Genomic DNA, 27,122 nt, shown 5'->3' with positions numbered 1-27,122 from the left:
TATTTCCCACACTATACCCCTTCCCACAAGGATCATTCAGGTGGCTACCCTACAGCTATTTCAGAGGACCATAGTAGTTCAGGAACTGCAGAAAGAGGCTGAAAGAGCACGGGACGTGGGACACTGTTCTGAGGCTTGGGCATGAGAAAGAATGGCCCAGCTGAGGCTACTGAGCAGGCTCCTCTGTTCCCTATCCCAAACTAACAGGTATGGATGGCCTGCTAAGAATTCTCCAGGGAGCAATGTCCCAGGTTCCCTCATCCCTGCCCCCCTCCCCCAGTGCCTGTCCTGGGAAGTCCACCTGACAGCTAGCTCTTTATCACTACTGCTGCAGTTCCTGCTCTTCCTTCTTTCCTGCATTCAGCAAAAGTGCAGTGAAGCGTGTAACCCAGCTTTCCCCCTTCCCACTCTTGTGAGCATCCTCTTAGTCTCCAGAGCCTGCCAGACCAGGGGCTGGCAGGTCCGGCCCCCTTCTCTTTAAAGGTGGCTAATGTAATCGCAAACTTCCTTTGCTAAGCTCCATGGGTATCGGACTGGCTTCCGGCCACTTTGCAGGAACAGATAGGTGTCAGAACCCTTCTTTCTCTCCTCATGTGGGCTGGGGTCCAGGGGCATCACCCTCAAGAAGGAGGGGTCTTTCTTCTTCTTGCCTCTGTGTGCCAGTCCAGGGACACATTTGATACTGGAACAGCCTCTTTAAAGCAGACCTGAGTGAAGCATGGGGAACTACATGGGGGGTGGGGGGGTGCTCCTGGAGGAAAGGTCTCTGGAATATCCACAATGATTGCAAAATAATCCTTCCCAGAAGTAGAGCACCTGGGAAATGGAGGGAGAGCTCCTTGGAGCCCTTTTGCCCAGGGGCACCTGGGACATCTTACTTTTCCCATCAAAGTCCTAAGAGGCCAAGATCAATGGTGGGCTGGGAGCAGAGTGGGCACAAACGCTCTAGCCCTCGTGGGTCTGGCCTTGTCTCTGAGCATGTTATGGAGAAGGGCAGCTGCAGCTCCAGGACAGGAGGTGGGGTCACTTACCGGAGAAGCCGGAGGGTGGCATCAAGTTGGGCACCGCATCTGTCCAGGGCTGGGGGCCTGTCCCGTTCAAGCTGCCCCTCGGCCCGCACCTCCCTAAGTGCCTCACTCCCTGCCTGCCCGCCTGCCGGGCCACTGCTGCTACTGCTGCTGCGGCCGCCTGCTGCCAAGACCGAGGTAGAGAGAAGAGCCAAAAAGCATTTCTCCTTTTTTTTTTTTTTCCTCTCTCTCTTTTAAACCGGGCGAGAATGAGTCTGCAGCAACCCTGTTGGTGCAAAATAAATAAATAAAGCAACCAGGGAGGGCTGCAGCACTCGCCACTACAGGCTGGCAGTGGAGGGGAGGGAGCGCAGGGGGAGGCTTGGAGCCCCAGGGGTGGGAGGGTTGGCAGCTCCACAGTCTCTCGGACATCCTGACTCCCCCAGGAGCTCTGGGACCGGCCAGGCATTCTCCATAGGGTTGTCTTTCAGTCTCCCAAATGCTGGGCGATTCTGTGCCACCTCTCATTCTAAATGTCCCCTGTGGGTATCATTTGTGGGGAAAGTTCTCAGTCCAGAATGCCTGCTGTGGTGCTTAGTCTGAGATTGCTTCAGTGGGGGAGGGGGGGCGTTCCTGATAGTCAGCTCCCTCACCTCTATGGGGGACGGCTCAGGGAGGGGGGCTAGCATCCTTACAATGTTGATGGCTGCCTGGGCTAGGAACCTGGGTCCTCATGCAGAATGAGATTTCAGAGCAGCACTAGGATAACCTTCATTAAGGCTCCTCCCACCTGGCACACACACCTCTTGCCTTTGAAATCATTTTATAAAGAATGGCACAGGTTGGAGTTTATGTTTACACTCCCCTGAGAGAAAAAAAAGAAAAAAACCAAACCTCCTGACCACCTGCTGTTTCCCTCCAAGCAGGAACACAGCTGTTTATAAAACCAAGAGAAGTTCTCGGGCAAGATCACGGTCTTCTCCACCTTGATGGACCCAGCAGTATCCACGGAGAGAGTGCTGGAATTGCATCTGCTTCCTTTCTCATAACAAGAGCAGGGCTGCAGGGTGGGGACCAGACAACTAGTACTCCAAGGGTCTGTTCTTGGCCCTGTGACTGATCAGTGTCCAGCTACCTCTTCTTTTAGGATTTCTTGCAACCGAAGACAGCTGGGGCTGGCATAGAGTTTGGGCCGCCCCTGGCCTAAGACTGGGGAACTAGAGCACCAGGTGAAATGTTCTGGGGTCCCTCAGGATTGGGACTCTTCCCTGGGGCCGCTAAGCTCCTCTGAGCTGTGACCTCAAGGGAGACAGATTGTGTCAGATTAAATGTGTCTACAGAGCCACATGACTGCAGGTTGAGTGTGTGAGTATGTTTCACCTGTCTGTGGATGTGTGTCTCTGACAGATTTGGGTAATCCCTAAAGTCTATTTTTAAAGTGCACAAAAGAAGTCTGAGTTCTAACTGTCTATCTGTGATGTTCTTGGTCTTCATCATACCCTATCCCTATATCCAAAGCCCATAAAATTATCATCCCCAGCCCCTCCCTTACTCCCATCCGATCCTTACCCTTCACATATCCAGTTTTTTTTTTTTTTTTTTTTTCAAGACCCCCGAGTGCCTAACCATTTCCTTGCTGAGCTGGGAGGAGGGGTCAGGCAGAAAACCTGGTGACGCAGATTCGTGTTATATGCAGGTCCTTCTGGGCTCCGGCCGCCAGTCTCCAAGCCTGTGGCACCACCCCAGCCAAAGCCCCCAGGGAAGTGCAATGAGGTATTTCAAAGTCCTATTCTTAGCTTCCGAGTCCAGAGTTGAGTTCCATTCATCCAGGGTGTCCTGGAACCCCTTATTGTCCTGAGGATACCTAGGTCCTCCGAGAGGTCCTTGTATCCCACCCCAGGCCTCCCAGAAGCTGGGGGTGACAGGGCATGGGAAAGGAGTCCGGACAAAGCTGAGGCTGGGGACGGAGTCCCTCAATCCCGACCCTCTGGCTCTTGGCCTGCTGCCAGGCAGACCGGTGGGCTGAAACCCAGTCTCAGCGTTTGTTCACCCATCCCCCCATATAGTCAGAGACCACCCTCCAGGGGCCACAGGAAAGGAAAAGACCAAGGGAAAGGTGAGCCAGCAGGCTCTAGGGAAGAGAACGGAGTCCCTCCTCCAGATCACTTGGACAGGCCCTCGGGTGACTCAATTTCAGTGCTGAAGAGTTCCTTGTAGAGTGGAGGGAAAGCAGCTTGGACCACGATAGGGTGGAGATGCTGGAAGGTTTGCAGCTTTTCCACGTGCTGGCTACACAGGCTCCGCAGCTTCCCCTTGGGTGGCAGCTGGAGGTGGGTTCATGGGAAGAAGGGTGAGTACTGCAGCTCTGTCCCCAGGTCAGAGAAGTCCTCCCATCCTTCCTGGGCTGGGATAACCCTCTGTACTCCCTCCCTGCACACTCAGCACTTGGGGGTCAGCCAGATCCCATTGGTAGGGGTAGGTCTGTATTCAAAGAACTGGAAGCACGCGAGAACCGCAATGGGACAGGAACATGTTTTCTGGCTGAACCCCCAAATGGTGTTCCTGCTACTCCTTAAATGAGCCCTGTTCAGGACTCTCTCACTCTCTTATGCTTTTTAAAAAAATCTTTTTGCCACGCCATGTGGCATGTGGGATCTTAATTCCCTGACCAGGGATTGAACCCATGCCCTCTGCACTGGAAGCATGACATCTTAATCGCTGGACCATCAGGGAAGTCCCCATGCTTTTATAATAGTGAAAGTCTGTGACTCTCTTACACACTGTTAGGCGCCTGTTTGCCTTCGTTGATGCTGTTCCCCTTACCTGGAATGCCTTTTCAATTCTTCTGTGCTTGGCTAATTCTAGCACCTTCAGTGTTACCTCCTCTAGGACTATTTCCCTGGATTAAGGGTCCCTTCCTTTGGGCTTCCCTCTGTGTAGCACTTAAATCCCATTTTAGGAAAATGATCCAATTTGTCCATCTCTCCAGCCTAGATTTAAGCTCCTCGAGTCTCTCTCCCTCCCTCTCCTCCCTACTGTCTCTGTATCCTCTGTACCTATCTTACTGCTTGCACATGGCAAATGCTCAATAACTGTTTCTTTGGACTAAGCATTTTCCAAACAGATACCCAACACTGCAAATAGTAAATCAACATTGCCAGCACTCAGCCAGTGGAGGGGAATGAAAAAGGCCCAGAGACCTGTGAGGAGACAGAGGCAGAGAGACCTCACCGGAGGAAGACTGAGAAAACCATTTCTCTTCTGCAATTTCCTGTATCACCAAGTGAGGCTTAAAAGCACCTCTCACCAGCCACCATCCCTTTCTCCCCAGGTTAGGTATCTAGGAAAGGGACAGTCAGGGAAGAGCAGGCAGCATGGGATCCCTTGATACCTCTTAAATTCATCCTCTTCTCATTCCTCCTGCTTTATCTTGCATTTGTTTGGGCTATTGCAACATTCTTTCATTCATTTCATTCATTCTTTCATTCATTCTCATTATGTGTGTTGAGAACCTTTTGGCTAGGCACTGTGATGGGCTGTGGTGATGCATCAGTGAATAAAATAAAATCTCTACCTTTATTAACTGTATATTCTAGTGAGGGAGCCAGAAAATAAATATTAGAAAACTTCAGAAAGCTTTTTGGATGGGGTGGTCTGGGAAAAGCTGTCCAGAATAAAGGGATGGAGCAGGTTGTTTGGAAAACGAGGGGAAGAAGCATCCAGGCACCTGGGGCAGCAGGTGCAAAAGCCCTGAGAAGCAACTTGATGTGTTCAAGGCATAGCAAGGAGGCCAGTGCTGCTGGAATGGGTGACTGAGAGGGCAGTGGAAGGAGAAGAGGTAAGCAAAGAAGTCGGGGGTCATGCCATGAGGCCAGTTGGCCACGACAGAGACTCTGGCTTTGATTGTCAGCACGGTGGCAGCTACAGGAGCACTGAGGAGTGCCGTGTGGCTGCAGTGGGACAGACAGGGTCCAGCCGGAGGCCTCTCTAATGGTTCAAGTGAGCGCTGACAGCAAGAGGGTGACGGTGGGGAGGCAATGCATTCCGAAGGTGGATTCCACCAGATTTGCTTTCCAACTGCCCTCCCAGCTGGTGCTCCTCCTGAACTATTCTACCAGACTTGAGGTTCATGTAGGGCAGAGACTGTCATTTAAGTCATTTCTGTATTCTCAGCACCCAGCACAGTGCCTGGCACACAGCAAGGGTCCATTGCTTGAACCATTCCATAAATGGTCCCCTTACATTGGTTCCAAATTAAATTGCCTAAAAAATAGCTCTGATGATATCATTCCTCTAGCCTTTGGTGCTCTCCATTGCCTGGAAATAAAGTCTTAATTCTTTAATATGGCATTGAAAGTCCTCTCTGATTTGCTCCCTGACCTAATTTTTAAGGTTGTCTTCTGCTACTTTCCTGCCCCCATCAATCTATCCCAGCTTCCAATCTTAGCATGTAGTCAAAATGTTCCACCAACTATTCTCCATATACACATTGTCTTGCCTCCTTATTTTTGCTCATATTGTTCCCTAAGCCTGGAATGCCTACCCCACCCCTCAATGCCTGTTAAAATAAATATTTCATGGCCTAGTTTAAATGCCACCTTCACTAGGAAGCATTTACGATCCTCTCCTTTTGCCCTCAAGTTATTTTTAATCCCTATTCCATGCTGTCACATTTCCCCAATATTTCTTATTGTAGTAATATGTCAGGGGCACAGAGATGCAGTAGAAAGAGCCCCGGGACTTGCATTTATCACCCACGATTGTGTAAACTTGAACAAGTCATTCAGGTCTTGTTATCACTACAGGGAGATTTTAACATCTCTCTTACTGACTGAGTTGTCACAAAGATGAGTATATCTGGGAAAGCACGTTGTTAATCACATTATTATTTTATCCCGTATCACATCCTATTCTGCGTTAGTCATTGGTATACAAATCTCTTCTTCACAGCAGGTTAAAAACTCCTGGTGGGGGTAAGGACGGCATCTCTGTATCTTTCCACTCACAGTACAAGCAGGTGCTGGTAAGCGGTGGCTCTATTAAACTGAATTGTTCCCTGGAGGTCCCTCCCAATTTCAGGCTCCCTAACTTTTCATCTGTACCCACACAGAAGTGGCTGCTCAGTCCCCGTGTCCTGTGCTGTTACAAGCTCTCTCGTCCAACTTAGCTCTCAGGCACTCCTCCTCTGGACCCTCAGACCCTGGTCCTTGCAAACCCTGAGGTCACAGATCTGGCGCCGGGCCTGACCTCCTCTGTCCCAGGGACTGCTCCTACCTTTGCCAGGATGCCTTGGCGATGAGTCTTGCAGAGATGATGATGAAAGGCCAGCTCCAGATTGCACTGCAGCTGTTCTACTTTTCTTTTCTCTTGGAGCCCTGGCCGGTCTGAAGGAGGGGATGGGACCACAGCAAAAACAAGAAAGAACATGGACATTAACTTCCCCCAAAGGGTGTGTCATTCTGGACATCTGTGCTGAACAGAGATCTTCTGAGCTGAGTGAGAGACAGTGTAGGGGGTGTGGGTGTGTATTGTTTTGGAGTTGGTAAGCTGTGGGGGTCTTGGGTAGCTCTCTATAAGGAAAACTGCGAGAGATGAAAGAGATGAGACATTCTGATCTCCCCATTCCAGGCTGCCTTCTCCCTGGTACCTGATATTTCACATAGCTAATTCAGTGCTCTCCACTAAAACTCTGCTGTGTGGAAGAAAAGATCTCCCCCTTCACCCTGACTTGGTAAAGATGGTCCCAGAGAGGAGATGGGCCTTGTGCAGCCACCTAGGTCAGCACTGGGGCTTCTGCAGCAGTCTGTGGCTAACTTCAAGAGACAAACCACTTTTGTCCTGACTCCATAAAATAACCAGAAGTCCTCTTTTCAGTCTTTATTTCCAGGTCAAGGGGCATGTTTCAGTCTCTACTCATTGGTAGAGCCAGTGGACTGATAACTTGGTCTCCAAACTCAGGTTAGTAGCACAACCCACTTCCCCAGGTTCTCAGAATCCTTGGCATTCAGCTGGCTCACCCAGCCCACTCCATTCTGTGGAGTGGACATCCAGAGTCCTGCCCTGATGGCAGGTAGCCTTTTGTTTTTATTTTTGGCTCTGTCCTAGGACTTGTGGGATCTTAGTTTGCCCACCAGGGGCTGAACCCGCACCCTCAGCAGTGAAAGCGTGGAGTCCTAACCACTGGGCCGCCAGGGAATTCCCGATGGCTTGTTGCCTTAAAATGAGTTCACACAGAGCAGCGATTCTCAAGCTTGGTGGCACGTTACAATAACCTACGAGAGGCTGTGAAAAATTCTGGTGTTCCGACTGCACCTGAGATCCATGACGTCAGAATCACAGCATTCATTTTTTAAAGCTCCACCGGTGATTCCAGTGTGGAGCCACAGTGGAATCCCTGGCAGGGACTCACATGCAGCCTCATTGCTCTCAGGGAAGTGGCTCACTTCCTCTCTTCCTCATGTCTCCCCACTTCTCCAGCCCCACCTGCACGTCTCTCTTCCTTTTCTCAGGCTCCTCTGGATCTTTATTTTGACTCATCTTATTTTACAGCAACATTTGGTGGGCTTATTCTGCTTTATAAATACCTTCCCAGATTTAACCACAGCCAAGGTCCACACCCTTCAGTATCCGTCGTGCCCCCACCGCCTGCCTGTAGGTTGCAATTTCCTCCTCCAGGGGATCTTCCCGACCCAGGGATGGAAACACACATGTCTTATGTCGCCTGCACTGGTGGGCGGGTTCTTTTCCACCAGTGCCACCTGCGAAGGCCGTTTGAGCACAGCACACAAGGTCCAGACTCTTCAGTACCTTTTGTGCCCCCACCGCCTGACTGTCCTTTGCCCAAGCCCAGTGACACTCACTGGCATTGATGAGGACGAGGGCTGTGTAGAGGGCGATCTCGTCCTCTGAAAAGCGCAAGGCACTCAGGGAGCGGGAGAAGTCAAAGATGGAGCTGATGAGTTCACTGCAGCCTGGGAGGGTGGAAACAAAATAGTGAGCAAAGTGGCTGAGGCCATGGTGCCCAAGGACACCCACCCCCTTGGTGTCTGGAGCAGAGTGGGCAATCTGTCCTGAAAAGAGGGCGCCCTGGGTCTGGAAGCCTCAGATGGGGTTGGCCTCGGACTCCTCTTGCTCATCTCCCCCTGCCCCTCACCCAAGGCTCGGAACAGCTCCACGCCACCGTATTTGCCTTCAAAAAAGACTGTGTCATTGTCAGCGTTGTAGGCCCGGCACATCCTGACCAGCACCACTTCCATGGCTCCTGGGGAGTGGGGAGAAATGCAGGCGCGTTGTCACACAGAGCCAGGAATCTGTCTCTGTCTCCCTTCAGTGTCCTGGGTCCCTAAGGCACCTCCCTCCACACAGCCCCGCCCATTCCACACTGGTGCCCCCTACCCCGCAGCCCACCCGCTCTCCCTGGGCACCTGCTTTGAGTAGCACGATCTGGTCGTTCTGGCAGAGCTCCATAAAGCCCGGGAGCCTCTTAGCGAACTCCACCACATACTGAATGGCCTCGGTGAGTCGGTGGGCACAGCGTCCCCACATCTCCCACATCGACTGCAGAGGAGGAGGGAGGTCCCACTGGAGCTGTCTTTTAGGACCCCGGGACCCCACTGATGCCCTGGGAGCCCAGACAAAACGGCAAGTACCCCCCACGTTCTCAGCACTTGTGTTTTTAGCCTGTTCTTAGCACAATGCACTTTGGGGCCCAGTGGATCTAAATTTGCCTTTGGCTCCACTACCTTGTGGCGTGGAGTACATCTACGAACTCCTCTGTGCTCACTTTCTCAGTCCATTAAAAGCAGGAGTGGCAGCCTCATAGGGTGGTTGTTGTAAGGGTCAAGGGTAATTTATGTAAAGTGTTCAGCACAGTGCCTGGCAGAGAAAGAGTGTTGAAACAGATGCTAATGAGAAGTCTGACTACTGTTGATAGAGGAGGAGGAAGGAGAGTATGCTGAGGTCTGTACTTCTAGGTCTGGGTGGTGAAGGACATAGGGTGTGTGTGTGTATATGTGTGTGTGTGTTACTCATTGGTGTTCAACTCTTTGCGACCCCATGGACTACAGCCCTCCAGCCTCTTCTGTCCATGGGATCAAAAATACTGGAGTAGGTTGCCATTGCCTTCTCCAGGGGATTTTTCTGACCCAGGGATCGAACCCAGGTCTCCCCCATTGCAGGCAAATTCTTTACCGATGAAGACCAGGTAAAACAACCATAGGCAGGAGCTAAGGAGAAGTTCTCACCCATCTGCTAGGGTGCGTACTTAAAAGCAGGTGCACACTGTGTCTCTCTGGGATACCCTGCCTCGGCCCAGCCCACTCATGTGTTCAGGTTGCTGTCTCTGGACTCCCTGGGTAGTGGCAGGAGTCTTTCCTCCCCAGCGCGGTGTCCTGGCCTCACCTTCCTCTGGTAGCCAGCCACCTCCTCTCGTGAGAAGATGTTGGAGCGCTGACGGAGCAGGTCCTCCAGCCGCAGCTGACATGTGTCCCGGTAGGACTTGCAAACGTTCTGCACCAGGTGCTCTGGGGCCAAGGGAGGAAGGCAGAGGTTCCATCTCAGCCAGATCCTACCTTTCGCATACCAAGGGCGCTCCTCTGCCTGGCCTAGACCTGCTCTGCCTCCCCCTAGACCCTTGTGTATGCTTGGTTTACATGTGATGCTGACTAGGGCCCCCCACTCCATTTTTTTTCCCTGCACTGCACAGTATGTGGGATCTTAGTTCCCTGACCAGGGATAGAACCCATGTCCCTGCAGTGGAAACGTGGACTTTTAACCACCAGGGAAGTCCCACAGGGCCCCTTTCTTGAAAGCTCCTCCCTCATCTTTCTACACTCTCCGCCTCCCCAGCTGCTTACCAATCTCCGTCAGGGAAGCATAAGGCACCTCTGGGGTGCTGCGGAAACTGGGGGTGAAGTAGCTGTCCAGGCCCCGTCCTGGCTCCCCAAGCCCAGGACGCCTGGGGTCCTCAGAGTGAAGTCCACCCCTGTCTGGGGCCAGCTGGCTGCCTGTGCCATAGAAGTTCTCCCTGCCCTCAGCCTTGCCCCGCTCAGGGCTGTATTCCAGGTGGTACGAGGCCCCGTTGAGCTCGGTCTTGGCCAGGCTGTTGGAGTAGGAGGGCCCACAGCCTGGAGCCCTCAGGAGACTAGGGGGACAGGCTGAGGCCTCTGGCAGGTCAGGCGAGGAGCCCAGGGGTAGCTGCCCATCCGGGAGCCCCAAGGTGCAGGCGAGGGTGTCTGCTCCTTGGGCTCCCATGGGAGGGGTCTTGGCCGCTTGTTCCCGTTGCTGCTGTTGCCGCTGCTGCAGCTGTTTCTGCACCTCTGCATGCAGGCTGTCCCTTTGCTTCTTGGACATGCGGCCAAACTTGACAGCTGAAAGAGGTCGGGGGATCAGGAGTTTTGGAGGCGGGAGGACATGGCACAGGGCAGAGTCAATAGGCATTGTGACCATTACAGGATTAACTTGCTGCTCCTTGAAGAGCTCACTCCGAGCAGAGCTTCTCCAGTCTGGCCCGGGAGCTTGCCTTCCAGGCATTTCTGTTCAAGACCCACTCCTGCAGACTCCTGTCTGCTTCTGGGCTCTGTCCAGCCCAGATGTATCAGCAGACGTATCAGTCTTCTGAGCAAACTCTCCCTGCTTGAAACCAGCTTCGACTAAGTGGCAGAATTTGAGCAATGAGTCTGGGCTGAGGAGCCCGGCCTCCTGCTATGGGACTGGGGATGGCTGGGGAGGGAGCCTCAAGCTGTATCGGGGTCACCTCGCCCAATCTAGGAGGGTCGGAGGAAGAGGAGAGCCGAGAACACAGGTCTCCCTGTGGTCAGGCCTACAGGCTCCCTGGTGACCTAGATACTCACCACAGCCCAACCCAGGCTCCGCGGCTTGTTTCTGAACATCCTCTTCTGCTCTCTCTTTCCTGCCTTTTCACTCGCCCCACCGCCCCTCCCAGGTGTGGGGGCACAGCCCCTCACCCCGCCTGCCCCTTTGCAACCCTGCGTGTTTCCTTTCACTTTGTTATTTTGGGCGCTGAAAAGTGCTGACAGGCTCCTTCTGGCTCCCCATCACCTCATGCCTCCCCCAGCCCCACCCTGGGCTCCTTCTGTGGTGTTGGAGGGGGGAGCAGTTTGGGGGCTGCCAAGGGGGCAGTGGCTGAGAAAGGGAGAAAGGCACCAGGAACAGCCGCCCTTGTGAACCTCAGCCTTCCGGGCTGTTCTCAGGGTGATTGTGGTCCCAGTCATAGTCACAGCCCTTTGTCCCAAGCTGGAGATAGGGGTATGGGGAGCCAGGTGGAATTGGAGCAAGGGGGCAGCTGGGGAAAGATGTGGACTGTGGATGGGGATGGGATCTGGGCTGGAGGCGAGTCGGGTGAGGAGAGTCCCTCCCAAGGAAGGGGAAAAGGGCCTAGGAGTTTGAGGAAACAAGGGTTGTTGTTGCAGAGCCTGAAGCTGGGGACTGTGAAGACCTTTGATGAGGGCAGCCTGCCCACCGCCACGCTGGACAGTGGAAGAGACCAGAGCCTGCCAGAGGGAAGTTTGGAGGGCGGAGACCCGGAAGGCTGCTGAACCCCGGTCTGGTGCCGCTGAACCCGTCTGGTCAGGCCGCCGCTCTGGCGACTGAAGCCCTGGGGGGCTGCCCACTCGGCCTCACCATCTCGGGACATGCCCAGGGCCAGGCACTTCTGCAGGCGGCAGTGCTGGCATCGGTTGCGGCTCGTGCGGTCGATGGGGCAGTTCTGCTGGCGGGTGCAGGAGTAGGCCACGTTGCACTGCTGGCTCCGGCGGAAGAAGCCCTGGGGAAGGCAGGTGAAGACCATGGCTGCTGGCCCTGGCAGGGCCGAGATCAGTCTGAGGACCTCCAGATCGTAGGACCCCTCAGTTTTCTCTCCTCCATTATAATCTGTCCTGCAGTCGCTTCCCAAGTTGAAGACAAGGCCCTCTGGCACAGGGCTCTCCAGGCAAGGCGCCACCGGGCAGCTCCCTAGCCGTCTCAGGAGACCAGCCCTGCAGGCAGTACGGAGGCTGCCGAGCCCCCTCTCCTATCCTCTGAAGAGACTGTGTATGAGCGAGCACTCACCTTGCACCCCTCACAGGTGATAACCCCGTAGTGGATCCCAGATGACTTGTCCCCACAGATTTTACACGGAATCACTTCAATTTGTGCTGGAAGAAGGAAAGAGCAGAGGTGAGCCTGGGAGCCTTCGGTGCAGCCTACCCGAGCACCTGGGAGGCAGATCCAGGGACGTGGTGTATCCTCTGCTGCCCTACCCCAGTCCTCTTGTAAGATGGGAGACCGGGCTTCCCTGGTGGCTCAGTGGTAAAGAACCCACCTGCCAAGCAGGAGACGTGGGTTCAATCCCTGGGTCGGGAAGATCCCCTGGAGATGAAAATGGCAACCCACTCCGGTATTCTTACCTGGAGAATCCCATGGACAGAGGAGCCTGGCGGGCTACAACAACTGAACAACAACAATAAGATGGACGAAGGAGTGAATGCCAAATGCCACTCAGCAAAGGATCTGTGGAGGCTGTTTTAGTTTTGCGGAGTGGCTGGGGTTGTACCAGTTCTATGGGGGCAGAGAAAGCAGCTGCAGAGAGGCCACCTGCTCAGCCCTTCAAGATGAAAAGCTCTAGTTGCCTCCCTCTCGCCTGGGGACCTAGGAGTCCTCACTACTTCACAACACCTGCTTCCCGCCCAGGGGGCTTCCTCTGAGCTGCCCTCCCCACACTGGGGCTTGGCCCCCCAGGGCAGACTGTGGGGCCTGGTGGGAAGATGTGGTGCACCAGGCGGGAGGCACCTGGGGGCCAGGTAGAGCTGCCTGCCATCCTCAGCTGGGCTGTGAAGGCTCAGGGAGGGGCTGTGCGGAGACTGGGGGGCCAAGAGGGCAGGGTCACAGGGTGGGGCCCAGAGAGGGTAGAGAGAAGCCAGATGGAGCCCAGGAAAGTGGGGGCAGCAAGCCAGCTCTTCTGGATGTCTGAGAGCCAGGGAGCGGATCAAACAGAGCTCCCAGGTTCCTGACCCAGAGCAGAGGGTGGCTGTGTATGGATGCTTACGTGTGTGTACGCGGGCCTCTGCCTCCAGCTGTGTGAGCCCAAATCATGAATGTTAACACTGGCTGGGACTAGAGACCATCGGATCATTCAGACCTCTTTTTTTCCCCTTTACCAAGGAAGGAATAGGCCAGATGAGATCAGATGGTTGGCCCAGGTTCACAAAGCTAGCTTACTCAGGAGCTGGGTCTATCTCCCAGTTCCCCATAGCTTTCCATTCTGCTGATCCATGTCTGTGATTTCAGGGGCACACACATCAGTGGGCATGTTGCCTGCTTGAAGGGATGCTCGTGTGTGCGTGTGTGTGTGTGTGTGTGTGTGTGTACACGAAAGGTATATGTGATTCACGAGGCAACAGGCATAGCTGCTTGAGCCAGTGTGTACACTGTGCATATTTGTGTGTTAGTGTTTGTTGACTGGCTGCCAGGACCCTCCCCCTCTCCCACTAAGCTCATTGTAATCTACCTCCCTGGTGCCTTCGCTGTGGATGGTTACTGGCCCCAGGTCCATTTCTACTTTGCCCCATCCTTGTCAATGCCCACAGCTCCCTGCTAAGTTTCAGGGATGAGCCGCCGGCCTCTCCACCAGCCAGTCTTTGGAGGGACTGGGCAGGGATGGGTTCCCTTTCAGGTGTTTTCATCACTCCTAAGGGCATGCGCTTCTCTCCTCTGCCGTTGCTGACCTGCTGCCTCCCCTCTGAGGGAAAATGCCTGGGATGGCTGCTGCTGCTGCTAAGTCGCTTCAGTCGTGTCCGACTCTGTGCGACCCCATAGATGGCAGCCCACCAGGCTCCCCTGTCCCTGGGATTCTCCAGGCAAGAACACTGGAGTGGGTTGCCATTTCCTTCTCCTGCCTGGGATGGAGCAGGATGTAAAAGTGGTCTAGGACCGCAGCTCCCCCTCATCTCTGATTCCAAGGGTCAGAGGAAGCAGCCGCTGCCTGCAGGGCAAATCCAGTGCTATGAACTCTCTTCTGGCCTAGGCCTGGACTCTGGTTGTGGTGTAGGGCCTGCTGATGCGAGGTGGGGAGGGTGACCATGGCTTGCCCACTGCTCCCCCAAATATTGTTTTTGTCACCCTTAAACCATCATCCCCTCAGGTTAGCCTAGACCTGAGTCAGAGTAAGCAGCTGCCTCTCATGGGGGACAGGGTGTCTGAAATCTGTCCATTAGATCTCGAGTCTCTCCTGACTCGAGTTCTCAGGCAGTCCCACTAGCCTGCCCAGCACCCACCCAATAGGCGGTCCTGATCATCTAGGACAGATGGCAAGAGAACTTTCAGATTCTTTCCAGTAAATTAAGAGCAGATGGGAATGAATGGAGGGAAGAGAGAACAAGGGAGGACTGGATACCTAGAAAAGGGGCAGAGAATGCAGGGACACCTGCACATCTTAGCCACTGGATTCTCTAGGTCTCAGTGCCCTTGTCAGTAAAATCAGGGTCAGCACAGCCTTCGTGGCCGGTGCAGGGGGTGACAGGTGTTAGCATAGTGGGTACACGGACTCACCCGAGGAAAGTGCTTTGCAGCTGGAAACACTGTGTGCTGGCTGCCATCGAGCACAGCAGTGGGAAGAGAACCCTGAAGGCGTTTGAGGCCCAAGAGAAGTACTTGTCTCCTGTGGAGTCAGCTCTTGCCTCTCCCCCACAAGTTCCCCTCCAGCATTGTGGGATCTCACTCCTCAGTGGCCCTAAGCCCAGAGAGGGCAGAAACCATCGTGGGTCACCCAAAAAGTAAGCGGGAGGGAGACTAGGCCAAGCCACAGTAGGAACTTGGGCTCCAGCCCAGCACTCAACCACAGGCCTCCCTGCCTCTTCCCTTCTCCAAGAGCCACATCCGTGTGCGTGTATGCGCTGACCACACGGCTGACCCAGACACGTCTCTCGGCCCTACCGCCTGACCCACTGCTGGTCCCAGCCCCAGGAACCTCACAACAGTGTCACTGAGACCTTGCCCTTTTCATAGGACGATGTGGCCAGCCACAGACCACCTTCACAAATACCCGTGTTTGGGGGAGACCAGAGTTTGGACCCCAGCCACTGGGCCAGCAACCATAGTCCCACACTCCCCAGCCACAGTCCGAGACAGAGGTACAGAGTGAGACAGGCACACAGGGTCAGGGGTTTTGAGCTGGACCCTCCAGCCTCTCAGCTAGAGAGACCAAGAGATTTGGGACCAGGAGACGACAGAGACAGATGCAGAGATGGAGAGAGAGCCCCGGAAACACAGAAAAAACCCACACTCGTGTCCTGCCCCCATGCCCAAGGCCTGGCCCTGTCAGCACGGTCAGGCCCTCTTATCCTGCTCCTCCCTCCTGGCCCTGCCACCTGTACCCCGGCCATGCCATCTACCCAAAACCTCAAAGAGAAAGTACCGGTGCACACGTGTGACTTGTGGAGGAGGGGCGGGGAGAGGACGGGAAGAGGACCGGCAGAGGTGGCGGTGGGGTGAGCTGGAGCTGAAAAACACCTTGAATACCTCACCTTTGCAGCCTCCCCCCATGAGCCCTGTCCCTGAAGCAGTAGCTGGTGGGAACCCAGGTTGGGGAGGGGAGCTGAGTAATCACAGGATTACTCAAGCTGTTTCCCAGGAGCCTGGCCTGCCAGGAACTTACCACCTAAGGGCCTAACAGTGCCAGGAACTAGAACTAAGCAGAGGTCAGGAGCCTCGAGGTCAACCCCTGCAGCATGGCTCCCACAACAGCCCTCACTCTATCTGCCCTCGCCTGCTGCTTCAGGAAGATCTGTGTAGCTCACTGTGGTTCTCTCCCAGTTCAGTTCAGTTCAGTTCAGTCACTCAGTCGTGTCCGACTCTTTGCGACCCCAGGTTCTCTCCCAGGGCCCCTCAATTCCAAGGAGGGAGACGACGTGCCCACATACACATGATACCTCCTGAAACCACCTAGTGATTGCATGACCCTAGACCTCTGAGTCGCCAACAAGATCCCCTAGGGAGCTAGTTAAGATGCAGGTCCCTACTCAGGAAGTCGGAGGGCCCCAGGTTCTGCATTTGAACAAGCTCTTGGTTGGTGCCCAAGCTTGCTGGTCCTCACCCTACATTTCTGAGTAGCAAGAATGTAGTCCCTCTTCCTGCTTCTGCCTCTTGCTGGGGCATAAGGGTGGGGCTGGTGGTCTCCTCCCCAGCTCATTCTTTTATCTGCCAACCGGTGTGACTTCTAAAACTTCATTCCAACACAGTACTAGGAAAAGAAAATGAATCTCTTCTGGACTGCTTTGGAGATTGAAGGATCCCCAGGGAGCCTCCTCTGAGCACCTCCTATGTGGGGAAATACGGTAGAGACAAAGTAGGCTGTCCCCCTCCCTCCAGCCTCCTCTAATCTCACCCTTCTCACAGCTGCAAGATTCATTGATAGCGCTCTTTGAATGCATCCTGAGCTTGGCCCTGTGCCACCTTAGAAAGCCAGCCCTGGGCCCTGTCCAGGTGCCCTATGCCACAGAGAGGAAGTGGTAGGAGCAAAGGAGGGGCTGCAACCCAGGGGGATCTTTCCCCTCAAACCCCAGAACCACCCCAGCTCTGGCAGAGAAAGGTGCAGACAGAGGCACCCTGAGGTCCTCATCTTCCCCTGGTGCTCTATCTGCCCAAGGCTAGGCTTTTCCTCTCTCCTTTCTCTCTCTTTTTCTCCAAAGGACGTTGATTAAGGATGATGATGACAGGTGGCATCTTCCCAGGTGGCAGAGTGGTCAAGAATCCACCTGCCAATGCAGGAGACACAGGAGACATGGGCTCGATCCCTGGGTCAGGAAGATCCCTTGGAGAAGGAAATGGCAAACTACTGCAGTATTTTTGATCCCATGGACAGAAAAGCCTGGAGGCTACCCACCCCAGTATTCTTGCCTGGGAAATTCCACGGACAGTGGAGCCTGGCAGGCAACAGTTCATGGGGTCGCAAAGAGTCAGACATGACTGAGCAGCTGAGCACACACAAGGATGATAGACATAAGCGTTGGCTGAATTCTTACTCTGTGCCAGGCTTTACATACATTTTTCATTTAATGACCACGATAATCCCGTGAAGTAGGTACTCTTTGTATCGTCCCCATTTTAAGAACGAGAAAACGAGCAGGGGAGAGTGAGTGGCTTGACCAAGGTTGCACAAGCTTGCTGGTCCTCACCAGAAGTGGGAGATCTGGTATGCAAGCCCAGGTCTCTGTAACCTGAGAGCCAGTGTCCCCAACCATTGAGCCTTTCACTCTAGAAGGATGAGACACTCAAATGCACTAGGCAGATTGTGGGTGGGGGCATGTTTACCGGCTGCAGCGGAAGTGCAAAGTGAGGGGGGTGGGCTAGGACCAGAATTCAGGGAGGACACCCATGGAACTAAAGCTGGGCCTCATGTCTAGTCTAAAGATCCAGTCATTATTCCCTCTGTCCCATACCTTCTCCTGTGGTGTCAGCCCCCTCCTGCCTTTAACCATGGTTCGCCCACCCCAGCCGAGCTCCTGATTTAGGACCCTTCACAGGACCACAGCTCCTCTGGCCTGTGGTCTGGCTTTCAGGTCAGGCATGCTGGCAGGCCTCTTTGCAGAAACCAGTGAGTGAGTGAGTGAGAAAGGACTGTATCTCTTTTCTTAGCTCAGGGGCCCTCACCCCCCAGCTCCAACTCAGTCCCTCTCCCCACAGAGACCACACCTCCGGCCAGGGGATCCCTGTGTACCCCAGCCGGTCACCAGCCTCCCTCCTTTCTCAGCTCTCAGTTCCCGCAGCTTCTGCAAAGTTGGAAACCACGGCGGTGGGCTCCCGCCGCAAAGAGCAGGAAGGGGAGGGCAGGGTGGGGGTCAGAACAGAAGCCGCTGTACCTGGCGAACGCTCCTGTCTGCCCTTAGTGAAAATTTTCTGCTGATACACCCAGGTCCCAGGGCTGAGAAAGTAGTGAAGCTAAAACTCAGGTGGGCGAGGGAGAGTCTGGGGTTTTGAAAAGCTATGAAAGCCAGCCAGCCACCTGAAACCCCCTCCTGGTGCCCCCGCCACCCCCACAGTCTGGGACAGGAGAAAGGAGGGGAAACAAAAGAATTGAGTGAAAACAACCAGGGGATGGGGGGAGGGGATGAATCACCAGGAGGAAGCAGTAAGGAGCAGGAGCCCAGACGCACCACCAGCGGCCTTCCCGAGGCTCGAGTCTCCTTTCCAGAGGGCCTCTGCTGCTGTGGGAAGGCCAGGGCCCCCAGAAAGACCCAGGCTCTGGCCCTGTGGCCCAGCCCTGCCGCCATCCCTCCTCCTAGATGGATATCTCCATCCTTTCTGAGCCTGGAGTCCCAGGGAGGGGGCAGCTGGAGGAGTGGAGATGAGATCTCAGAAAGGACTAGTCATTGGAGGAGACCCCAGGGCTGCCTCTCTAGGAGAGCTCTCAGCATGGGAAAGTCCCTGTTCCCCGTCTGAATCAGGGGACAGGGGCAGGGGAGCGGGAAGGAGCCCCTGGGAGGGGCAGCCACACCAATACCCATGTTTCTTGGTGATGGGACAGGCTGGGGTGCTCCCACCTTCTAAAGCCCTGAGCTGGAGGTGTTTGGGAGTCCTGTTAGGAATGGGCAGAGAGAAGAAGCCAAAGGTACAACAGCGATTCAAGGAAGGAGGGGGCCCTTTGAATGGCCCTGAGCTCTCTGGGTGAGGTCTGCAGCACCCCGGGACTTGGACTTCTTTCTGGTTGATGGGTCCTCCTCATCATGACCAGACTTGAGGAAGATCAGGGCACAACAAAGACGAGAACGCAACCTCATAGCCCTTGCCCTCCCACCTCCCCATCCAGGCCTAACGCCAGGGCCTTATGTCTGTTGGCTCCACTCCAGCCATGCCCCGGAGTGAGCTGACGGGGCCACCCTCCCTCTGGCTGGCTGGGGAGCTCTTCTGGCTAATGGATGTTTCCTCTCTCCTCGGCAGCAGGTCATGATGGCAGAGACCCTATCATTCTTTCGGAGCTTCTGTAAATTCCATCCCTCCCACTTCTGCCTTCCTACACCTGATCTATATTCAGTGTCTCCCCTCTCCTGCCCACCTCCTTTTCTCTCTGTCACCCCCTGGGTCTGTGTGCCTTTCCATCTTCTACACTTCAGTCCTGTCTCAGGCTACACGTTGTAATGTTTTGGCTCTCCTGGTATTTCTCCAGTTGTAGCTCTATCTAGACATCACTCTCTCCCCATGTGTTTCATAGATCTTCTGTCATTTGAGTTTGGCCTCTGCATCTCTCTTTATTTCTTGGTCTGGTTCCTTTCTTCTTCATCTTTTTCTTTTTTTTTAAAATTTACTTGGCTGTACTGGGTCTTAGTTGCAGCATGCAGAATCTTTTATTTTCAACACGTGGGATCTAGTTCCCTTACCAGGGATCGAACCTGGGCCCCCTGCACTGGGAGCACAGAGTCCTAGCCACTGGACCACCAGGGGAGTGCCACTGGTCCGTTTTCTGCTCCTGGTGTGTCTGGACCTTGGTCTTTGTGTGGGTCACAGTTCCAAGCCCCTAGTGCTCTGCCCGCCCTAGAGAAGGTCAGAGGACAGGGAGGTAGCTGGAACTCACGAGGGGCTATGAGGTGCCCAGAGACGTCCAAGTGAGAAGGACCGGCGGCACCAACCCCAGATGGGAGGAGACCCTCTCCAGCCTACCAGCTTGGTGGGGGTGGGTTTGTCACGTAGACCTGCTCTGTTCAGTGTCTCCCCTGTTCAGTCCCGGGCTCTCCTGCCCTCCTGCCAGGCTCTGAAGCACATCCGACCATTGCTTCTTCCCAAGGTGGATTGGCTGATTTGAGACCATTTCTGGGAAGACTAACCTTTGCTGCTACTGGGAAGAAGCCAGAAGGGAAACTGAAGTTTGGGTCTCTTCACCCCTCCTGGCCGCCCCCGCTTGGACGCCTGCACGGGAGTCTCCACCCCAAGTGTGGAGGTGAAGCTCTTTCCTTTCCTTGGCCACCTCTCCGTGTCTCCTCTAAGTTCCCTCCACTACTCTGGGGGATGCTTCACTTGGAGACCACCGCTCTCTGCTTGGTCAGAACGGGAGCTTCTCCGAAGTTAGTTTTGTTTTTAAATTCAGCTTTTTTTAAAATAAGAGAGGGGGGGCGCAATGACTTGCCTAAGGACAAGGCTAGTCAGGGACAGAGGTGGCTCAGAAGCTGGTATTTAGACTCAGCCCGTGGGTTTTTCCAGTATAATATGGACTCTCTTTTGTGGGTTGTGGGAAGACCCCCAGTTGAGGCTGGGGGTGCCTCCTGCCTCAGGCCACAGGAGTCCAGGGCTTCCCTTTTCGTCCTTCACCCTATGCTCTGGGAGGTTCTCTGGCTCCCCACATGAGGGCGATTTGCCCACCCTGCTCTGCTGGAAGGCACAGGGACCCCAGACATCTGCCCACCAGCTGTTGGCCCATGGCTTTGGGCCAGGAAGCCAGTAAAGTTGAAGGCTTTTTGCTCTCATCTCTACTGCCTGATCCTACTCATCAAATGGGTGTCTGAACCTGGGATGAGGGGTCTCTCATACACACACACACACACACACACACACACCACCCTGGCTGGATTCCACTTGGTCCTCATGATCCTGCAGTGGGCAGGGAGTGTGATGGCTCAGAGGCCTGGATGCTGGGGTTCTGACCCCCACTGCCAGCTGCCCTATCTTTACCCTCGCCAACCTGCTGCTTCAGGGCACAGCGGCTCCTCTGGCCTCCTTTCTCACCCTGCCCACAGGTAGTTTGGAGGCGTGGAGGGAAACACTGCAGTGGGTGCCGGGACAGCGAGTTTGGGCTGCCTGTTAATTACCAGCCTCCACCTACTACAGCTGTGTGATCTAGGGGTGAAGCACTGGGCCCCTCTGGGTCTCAGTCTCTTTTTGTAAAACAAGGCGCGGGGCACCTCACCTACTCTGGGAGATCCTTGCCAGAGCCCATGACAGAGGAGTTCCTCAGTAGTCCCTTTACTGCAACTGCTCTAAGAGAACCGTTTGAGGAATGAGACTCCACGACTACTCCATCCAACAGATCCTAGCCTTGACCAGGACACACCCTGCCAGGGAAGAGTGCTCGGCTTTTGCCCACACTGTTCCCTCCTTTTCAGAAGGCCCGGGAATGATGATGGGCCCCAGGCTTCCCCGCTCCCAGGAGGCCCATTCACTTACTTCTCATGACTGAGTCCTGGGCTTTGCCGCCTGGGCTCCCTGTCCTTCTCAGCCGGGGTGGTCCAGGGATGGGGCGCAGCTGACAGCAGGGGTAGGAGCCAGGCCCTCTTGGCAGAGCCTCAGTCCGCAGCTCTGCACCTAGCTCTCCCCCAATGCTTCTGGGCCGGGGGGTTTAAGATCTGCACCACACAGGTGGCCGAGTGACAACCCCCCCAACTCCACCCCCCAACCCCCCCTGGGGTGCAGCGGGTAGGATGACAGGCGCCCCATGTGGCCAATCTGGGCCTGGGGCAGAGTGTGAGGGGCGGGGCAGCCAATCGCAGGGGGCGTTGGAAAATTCCAAAACCACAGGCGACAGCCACACGCGTAAAAGCTGTTTCCACCCGCCAGGGTAGTTCTGGCTGGGGAGCCGGAATGGAGCTCACATGAGCCTGGGGCCAGGTCCTTACTCCCCCTCCCCCCGAGGATCCCCGAGAGCCTGACCCTCTTTGCCAGGTGACTCCAGGGACGGGGCTATTTCTAGAGGTAAGTCACAGAATGTCTGCCTGGGGCCACCTGCGACCCTGTGGACTGCCAACAGCCGTGCTCAGTGAGATGCAGTCTGGGAGGCTGCCCACCATCCACCACGCTCATGCCCTCCCTGCACACGGTACATACCCTGGGCTAGGGCATAAGTGATTATAGTAGCAGCAATAACCATCAGACAAATGCCACTATCTGTAGGAGGGGTTAGTCGGTCAGAAATTTCCTCAGGAGCAAAACTGCCGAACTTGGAATGAAGATGATGTTAATAATAATGCTTAACCATGTGCCAGAAATGGTTCTTAAGGCTTTATGTGGATGATCTAGTCTTCACAGAAAGCTTTATGTTGTAGGTACCATTATCCCTACTTCAAAGATGAGGACAGTGAGACACAGAGAGGTTAGGTAACTTGTCTGAGGTCACACAGCTAGCAAAGTGGTGGAGTCAGGACTCAAAATCAGGGTGTTTGACCCCAGATTACACTTGAGAAATGGGAAGCTTTCTCTGGTTCAGGTCTGCTTAGGAGGGTCTCCTGCTGTGGGAGTCTCTGTAGAGTTTCTTGGTCTTGGAATCCTTCTCTGGGGTCCATCAACTTCAGAGGCCCTCTCAGCCTCATATCTGCTCTGTGGGCACCTCAGTCTCGGGGTTCCCTCTTCAGGACCCCTTAGTAATCAGGTGCCCCTCTCAGTCTGGGAGTCCCTCTTGGGCATCTCCCTTCCTGGGGTTGTCTTGGAGGCCCCTTTTACGACTGTCTCCACTTCCAGAGCCCACTTTTCAGAGTCTCCGGGCCTGGAGGAGGCATTAATCTTTCCTGGATTATCTGGGCCAAACCTCCTAAAAGGCCTCTGATCTTGCTGGGACTCTAATGGCGCCTGGCACAGGCCTTTCCCCGCTGGCCTTCCTTGGGCACTCAGGAGCTGGCAGTGGGTGGGGGAGGGGCTGTCAGCCCATGTTCTCCTGAGGACCCTCACGGGTGGGGGTGGGGTGGAGGTATGGTTGCACAGGGCCAGGGGGTTGGAAGGGGGTGAGGGGGTGTGGTCCTGGCCGAGGTTTCTGTGGTAAGGGGTTGAGGGTAGGAATGGCGTTTAGCCTCTTCCAGTTCCAGATGCTCCGAAAGTCCCCCTTCTCCCCCCCACCCACATATGGTCCCTGGCCCCCACCTCCCTCAGCTCACCCGCGTCACTCCTTGACCCGCTTTCCTCCCAGGGCCCTGCTCAGCATTTCCGTGGGGCCCTGTGGCTAGGGGCAGGCGAGGCACTGATCAGGATTGTGCTGAGCAAAGCAACCCCCCACTCAGAAGGATGTAGCCTCCTGGTGGCCTCCCAGCCCCTATCTGACCAGCTCAGGGAGGAGGTGATGCTTGGGCCTTCTGAGATCTCTCTTCTCGGAACAGGGAGCTCTAGGCGATGATGGCAGCAGAAAGAACTGCAGTGAGCTCTCAGGAGGAACTGGTAGGCAGTCCAAGGCAGGGCCATGGAGAAGGGACTCATGCCCTGGAGTGGTCCTCCTCAGTTCAAGGATTCTGAGAAGGCATCCTGGGCCTGGAAGGGCACGTTGATGGGACATGAGCTTTGAGACCAAGGTGCAATGGGTGCATTTTCTGGGGGTGTAGCCTCTCTTATGAAGTAGGAGGATAGATCTGATGAGTTGAGAGTTCCCAAGAGAAGGTATTCCTTGCTAGTATCCATTGGTAAGTCCTTCCTGGGCTCTAATCCCTTCCTCACATGTTGCAGCCTCAGTCTTTCAATGTCCCCAGGACCCAGAGTGTTTCTCTCCATGTGTTTCCTACCAAGATGAAGGCTTTCCTGTTCTCCTGCTCTGCACAGGCTGGCCCCAGGCTTGTTCATGCCTTGGGATGTGTTAACCACAGAGATGCACAGCAAACCTGACTCTGCTGCCACAAAGCCTGGTGCAGGCACCCTGAGTCCCTGAGGCCACCCTGCCTCAGCATCTCCCTGCCTGACCTAGTGATCTCCACCACTGCCCACCCCCCACTGCCCCACCCAGCATCTCCTGTGCCTCTGTCCAGCAGCTCCTTCTTCCTGTGGCTCCCTTTCACTGTGCTCTCCTTACTTCTTTGCGACATTCCCTCGCACTTTTCAGGCTTCTCCCTTATCTCCTCCCTTTGCCCCCCAGTCTTGAGGTTTTATCACTCCTCCTCCTCATCTCCCCATGTCCCTGGTTTTTCAGCTCCACCTCCTTTCAGACCTGGCCACCTCTGCCCGGTTGCTCCAGCTCCGAGCATGCAAGGCATGTGCCTTGCTTTTACATGGACCTCCTGGCGCCCTTGCTGAATTCTTTGCCATCTCTCCACACCCCAGCACCAGTTCCTGCCCCAATCCTCTACTCACAGGTGTGGGTCTTCTTTGCAGCCAGCAGCTCTGTAAGGAGAAGAGAGGGGGTCAGGGCCAAAAGTTGAGGACCACGGAGGATCAAGAGATCCTCCCCAATGCTCAGGCCCTCACCCCTACCCCAGTCCTTCCTGGAAGAACCTGGCGTCTGAGAAGGTGGGAACACCTCCACTGCACTGCTCTCTTCACTCTGCCCTACAGTCATGCAAAGCCTCTTCAAATCCTGAAATGTGCCAGGCTCCTCGCCACTCTGGGACTTCCCCACATTATTCTTTCTGCCTGGAAGGCCCTTCCCTGGCCCCTCCTCAATCTAGACAACTTTTCATCCCCCAAGTTCCCAATCAGGTCTTTTCCCCAGAGAAGCCCTCCCGCCCTTGTACTGACACACTCAGCTCCAGCAGTTGATTTCCTGGCACTCATCACATCATCTCACCGCTATAACTGTTCATGATCTAAGAAGAGGGAGCTTTCCTGCTAGACAGTAAGCCCTATGGAGGCAGGGACTGTGTCTGCCTTGTTCATATTGTTATTTTGTAGTGCCTGCCCCTTAGAGATACACAGTAAATATTCTGCTGGCTGCACAAGCATGCTCAGTCGTGTTCAACTCTGCAACCCTACTACTGTAGCCTGCCAGGCTCCTCTGTCCATGGGACTTTGCTGGCAAGAATATTGGAGTGCGTTGTCATTTTTTCCTCCAGGGGAATCTTCCTGACTCAGGGATCAAACCTGCGTCTCCTGCATCGTCAGGAGAATTCTTTACCACGGAGCCAAGCGGCCAGAGTTAAAACTCTTGGTTGCTTGTTTGTGCCCGCAGCACCTGGGAATTTTGAGGTGTAGGGGTTGAGGGTAGGCTAGTGAGGGTGTTAGAAGGAAGAAGAAAGAGCTTAGAAGGAAGAAGGGAGAGCTGCAAGCACAGACATCCCCAGCACACACACTGCCTCCTGCAGGCTCTGGCTCCACTGGCCCCCCAGCCTGCAGAAGAAGCAATGCCTCCTGCTGTGTGTGGCTGGTCCAGGTGAAGAGAAGGCTGTAGGGAGCACAGATGGGTTGATGTGGGAGGGAGGCAGGGAGGCACAGACCTCCAGAGGAGCAGCTGCTGAGGGGGAAGCCTTCAGCTAGAGCCTGGTTGGAGCAGGGAAGAGCATGTCATTCATTCATATGGTTAACTTTTATTAAACACCTACCGAAGGAGTCCCTGTGAAGAAGCTTCCCCTGCCAGACCTTACTGCATTTTGTACATCCACACAGCAGCTCCTCACAGAGCGCAAGGCCAGTTTTCATTTCAGTAAACGCTGCAGGCCTGCCTTAAGCCCCCTGTATTTCCCCTGACCTCTGACTGTGCTCTCCTGTTACTTTTTCCTTCTACTTGCCCAGTGGGCTTCCCTGGTGACTCAGATGGGAAAGAATCCGGGAGACCTGCAATGCCGGAGACCTGGGTTGGATCCCTGGGTTGGGAAGATCGCCTGGAGGAGGGTATAGCTACCCCCTCTAGTATTCTTGCGTGGAGAATCCCCATGGAAGAGGAGCCTGGTGGGCTACAGTTTATGGGGCCGCAAAGAGTCGGACACCACCGAGCGACTAAGCACATCACTTGTCTAATGCTCAGCATCTTTCCCTTCTGCTCACCCTCCCGGCTCACACGCTGTCCCTGTGCCCAGGAGATGCCCCCGTAAGCCAGTTCCTCCACTGGACTGGGTGGGAGTGATGGACTTGAAGGTCTGGGCTCAGCTGGGGTGGGGTAGGGTTGGGGGAGGACTGCGCAGAGAGGGAGTGGCTCCATCCGGCCCCTCCCGCCTGCCGCCAATCCTGCCTGGCCCCACCCAGCTTCCTCCCTGACGTGGCACCCTCTCTCTAGCCTCTAGCCTTGAACCTCACAGCAGGCCTGGGGTGGGGGAGCTCCCCTTGCTTGCCCCGGCAGTGGAGTTCTTCCTCCACCAGGTGGCCCCACCACTTTTTGCCTCAGGGCTCACACCTGACCTAGCATGTGGCCATGGGATCCTGCTGAGCGGTCTCTGAGTTAGACCCTTCGTGCGGCCAAGGACTGCCTGACTCTCCACACCCCCCGGTCCCCCCCTGCTACCCCTGGCCGAGCGTCCCACATTTTCTGCAGAAATGAAACCGCATCCTCCACCCCACACCCTGAGCCAGTGGGGAGCAAAGTGCTGGGGGTGGGCGTGGGCACCGGACAGGGTTCTATTGCTTGCTTCCCTGACGTTTGTCATCTTTAGAGGCAGGACAGCTTCCTCCGTCGCTGAATGAACAGAAGGTGGAGTGGTCGGCCTCGTACTGCTGCCTGGGGTCCCAGCCAGATGAGCAGTGTCTGCCCCTCCTCCCAGGGGGCGCTCTCACTGGAAACCAGACCCTGCCCACATGCTGGCCCTTCTTCCCTCCAGTTTCCCTGACTCTCTTCTCTCCTCTCCTCCCCCAGCCCACCTGTCTCTTCCTTCTTCACGGCTCCCTTTCTTTCCCCTCCATGTGCTTCCTGCTTCTCCTTCCTCTTTCTCTCCTGTCTAGTCCCCAGCCCTTCCTCCCATGTCTCCTTCAGTCTCTATCAAGACCTGCCGTGCCTCACCAGCCTACCCTCCCCTGCCAACCCATCTTTCTCTCCTCTCTTCTCTTGCCCCAACCCTCTCACGTCCCGACCAGCCCCTTCCATCTCTCCTCTGCACCTCCTGGGAGCCCCTTCCACCTGCCTGTAAGGCTGCAGGGCCTCTTACCCTGCGAGGCTCGGTGATGTCTCTGTGGGGCCCTGTCCATGGGGCAACTCTCTTGGTGCCGTCCTTGCTGCCCTGGCTGCCCAGGAGGGCAGGGAGCAGGGCCCAGGGGAGGGAAGAGAGAGGAGGAGGGAGCACCTGGCCCGACAGCAGGCAGGGGAAAGGAGTGGCTGGCAGAGCGTCCCGACATCAGGAGGGGACACAGGGAGAGATGGGAGGAACAGAGTCTGGGGCCTTGAGGAGAGACAGAATAGGTGACAGGAAGGGCACTGGCCTTTCTGCATCACCTACTGTGTGCTGGGCCCTTTGCCAGTCACTTTCTGTAAATCCATGATTTTCTCCAATCCTCCCAGTGTCCACCATGGAGCAAGCATGGTTGCTT

The 27,122-nt window shown here is 55.2% G+C and overlaps 1 protein-coding gene across 4 annotated transcripts; it reads right to left on the bottom strand.

Moving 5' to 3' along the window:
- RORC (RAR related orphan receptor C) lies at positions 1 to 26,861 on the bottom strand. Of its 4 annotated transcripts, none has more exons than XM_005894973.3 (11): positions 26,744 to 26,861; positions 24,027 to 24,056; positions 12,075 to 12,160; positions 11,649 to 11,790; positions 9,863 to 10,375; positions 9,408 to 9,529; positions 8,432 to 8,564; positions 8,161 to 8,268; positions 7,868 to 7,978; positions 6,282 to 6,391; positions 1 to 3,331 (listed from the first exon to the last, which is right to left on the bottom strand). In XM_005894973.3, exons 1-11 carry the CDS (start codon positions 26,781 to 26,783, stop codon positions 3,170 to 3,172), a joined length of 1,557 nt encoding a protein of 518 aa, XP_005895035.1. In that variant the 5' UTR covers positions 26,784 to 26,861; the 3' UTR covers positions 1 to 3,169. The 4 variants fall into 4 exon arrangements, with proteins under 4 accessions (XP_005895035.1, XP_070223179.1, XP_070223180.1 ...); XM_070367078.1 differs by having other exon boundaries at positions 26,720 to 26,836; XM_070367079.1 differs by having other exon boundaries at positions 8,197 to 8,268; positions 26,720 to 26,836.
- Between the last annotated feature and the right edge of the window lie 261 nt (positions 26,862 to 27,122).

The sequence above is a fragment of the Bos mutus genome, chromosome 3 (genome assembly GCF_027580195.1).
Source record: "Bos mutus isolate GX-2022 chromosome 3, NWIPB_WYAK_1.1, whole genome shotgun sequence".
NCBI lineage: Eukaryota > Metazoa > Chordata > Mammalia > Artiodactyla > Bovidae > Bos > Bos mutus.
The sequence above is the reverse complement of the archived record's forward strand: the minus strand, read 5'-3'. Positions and strand labels throughout refer to the sequence as shown.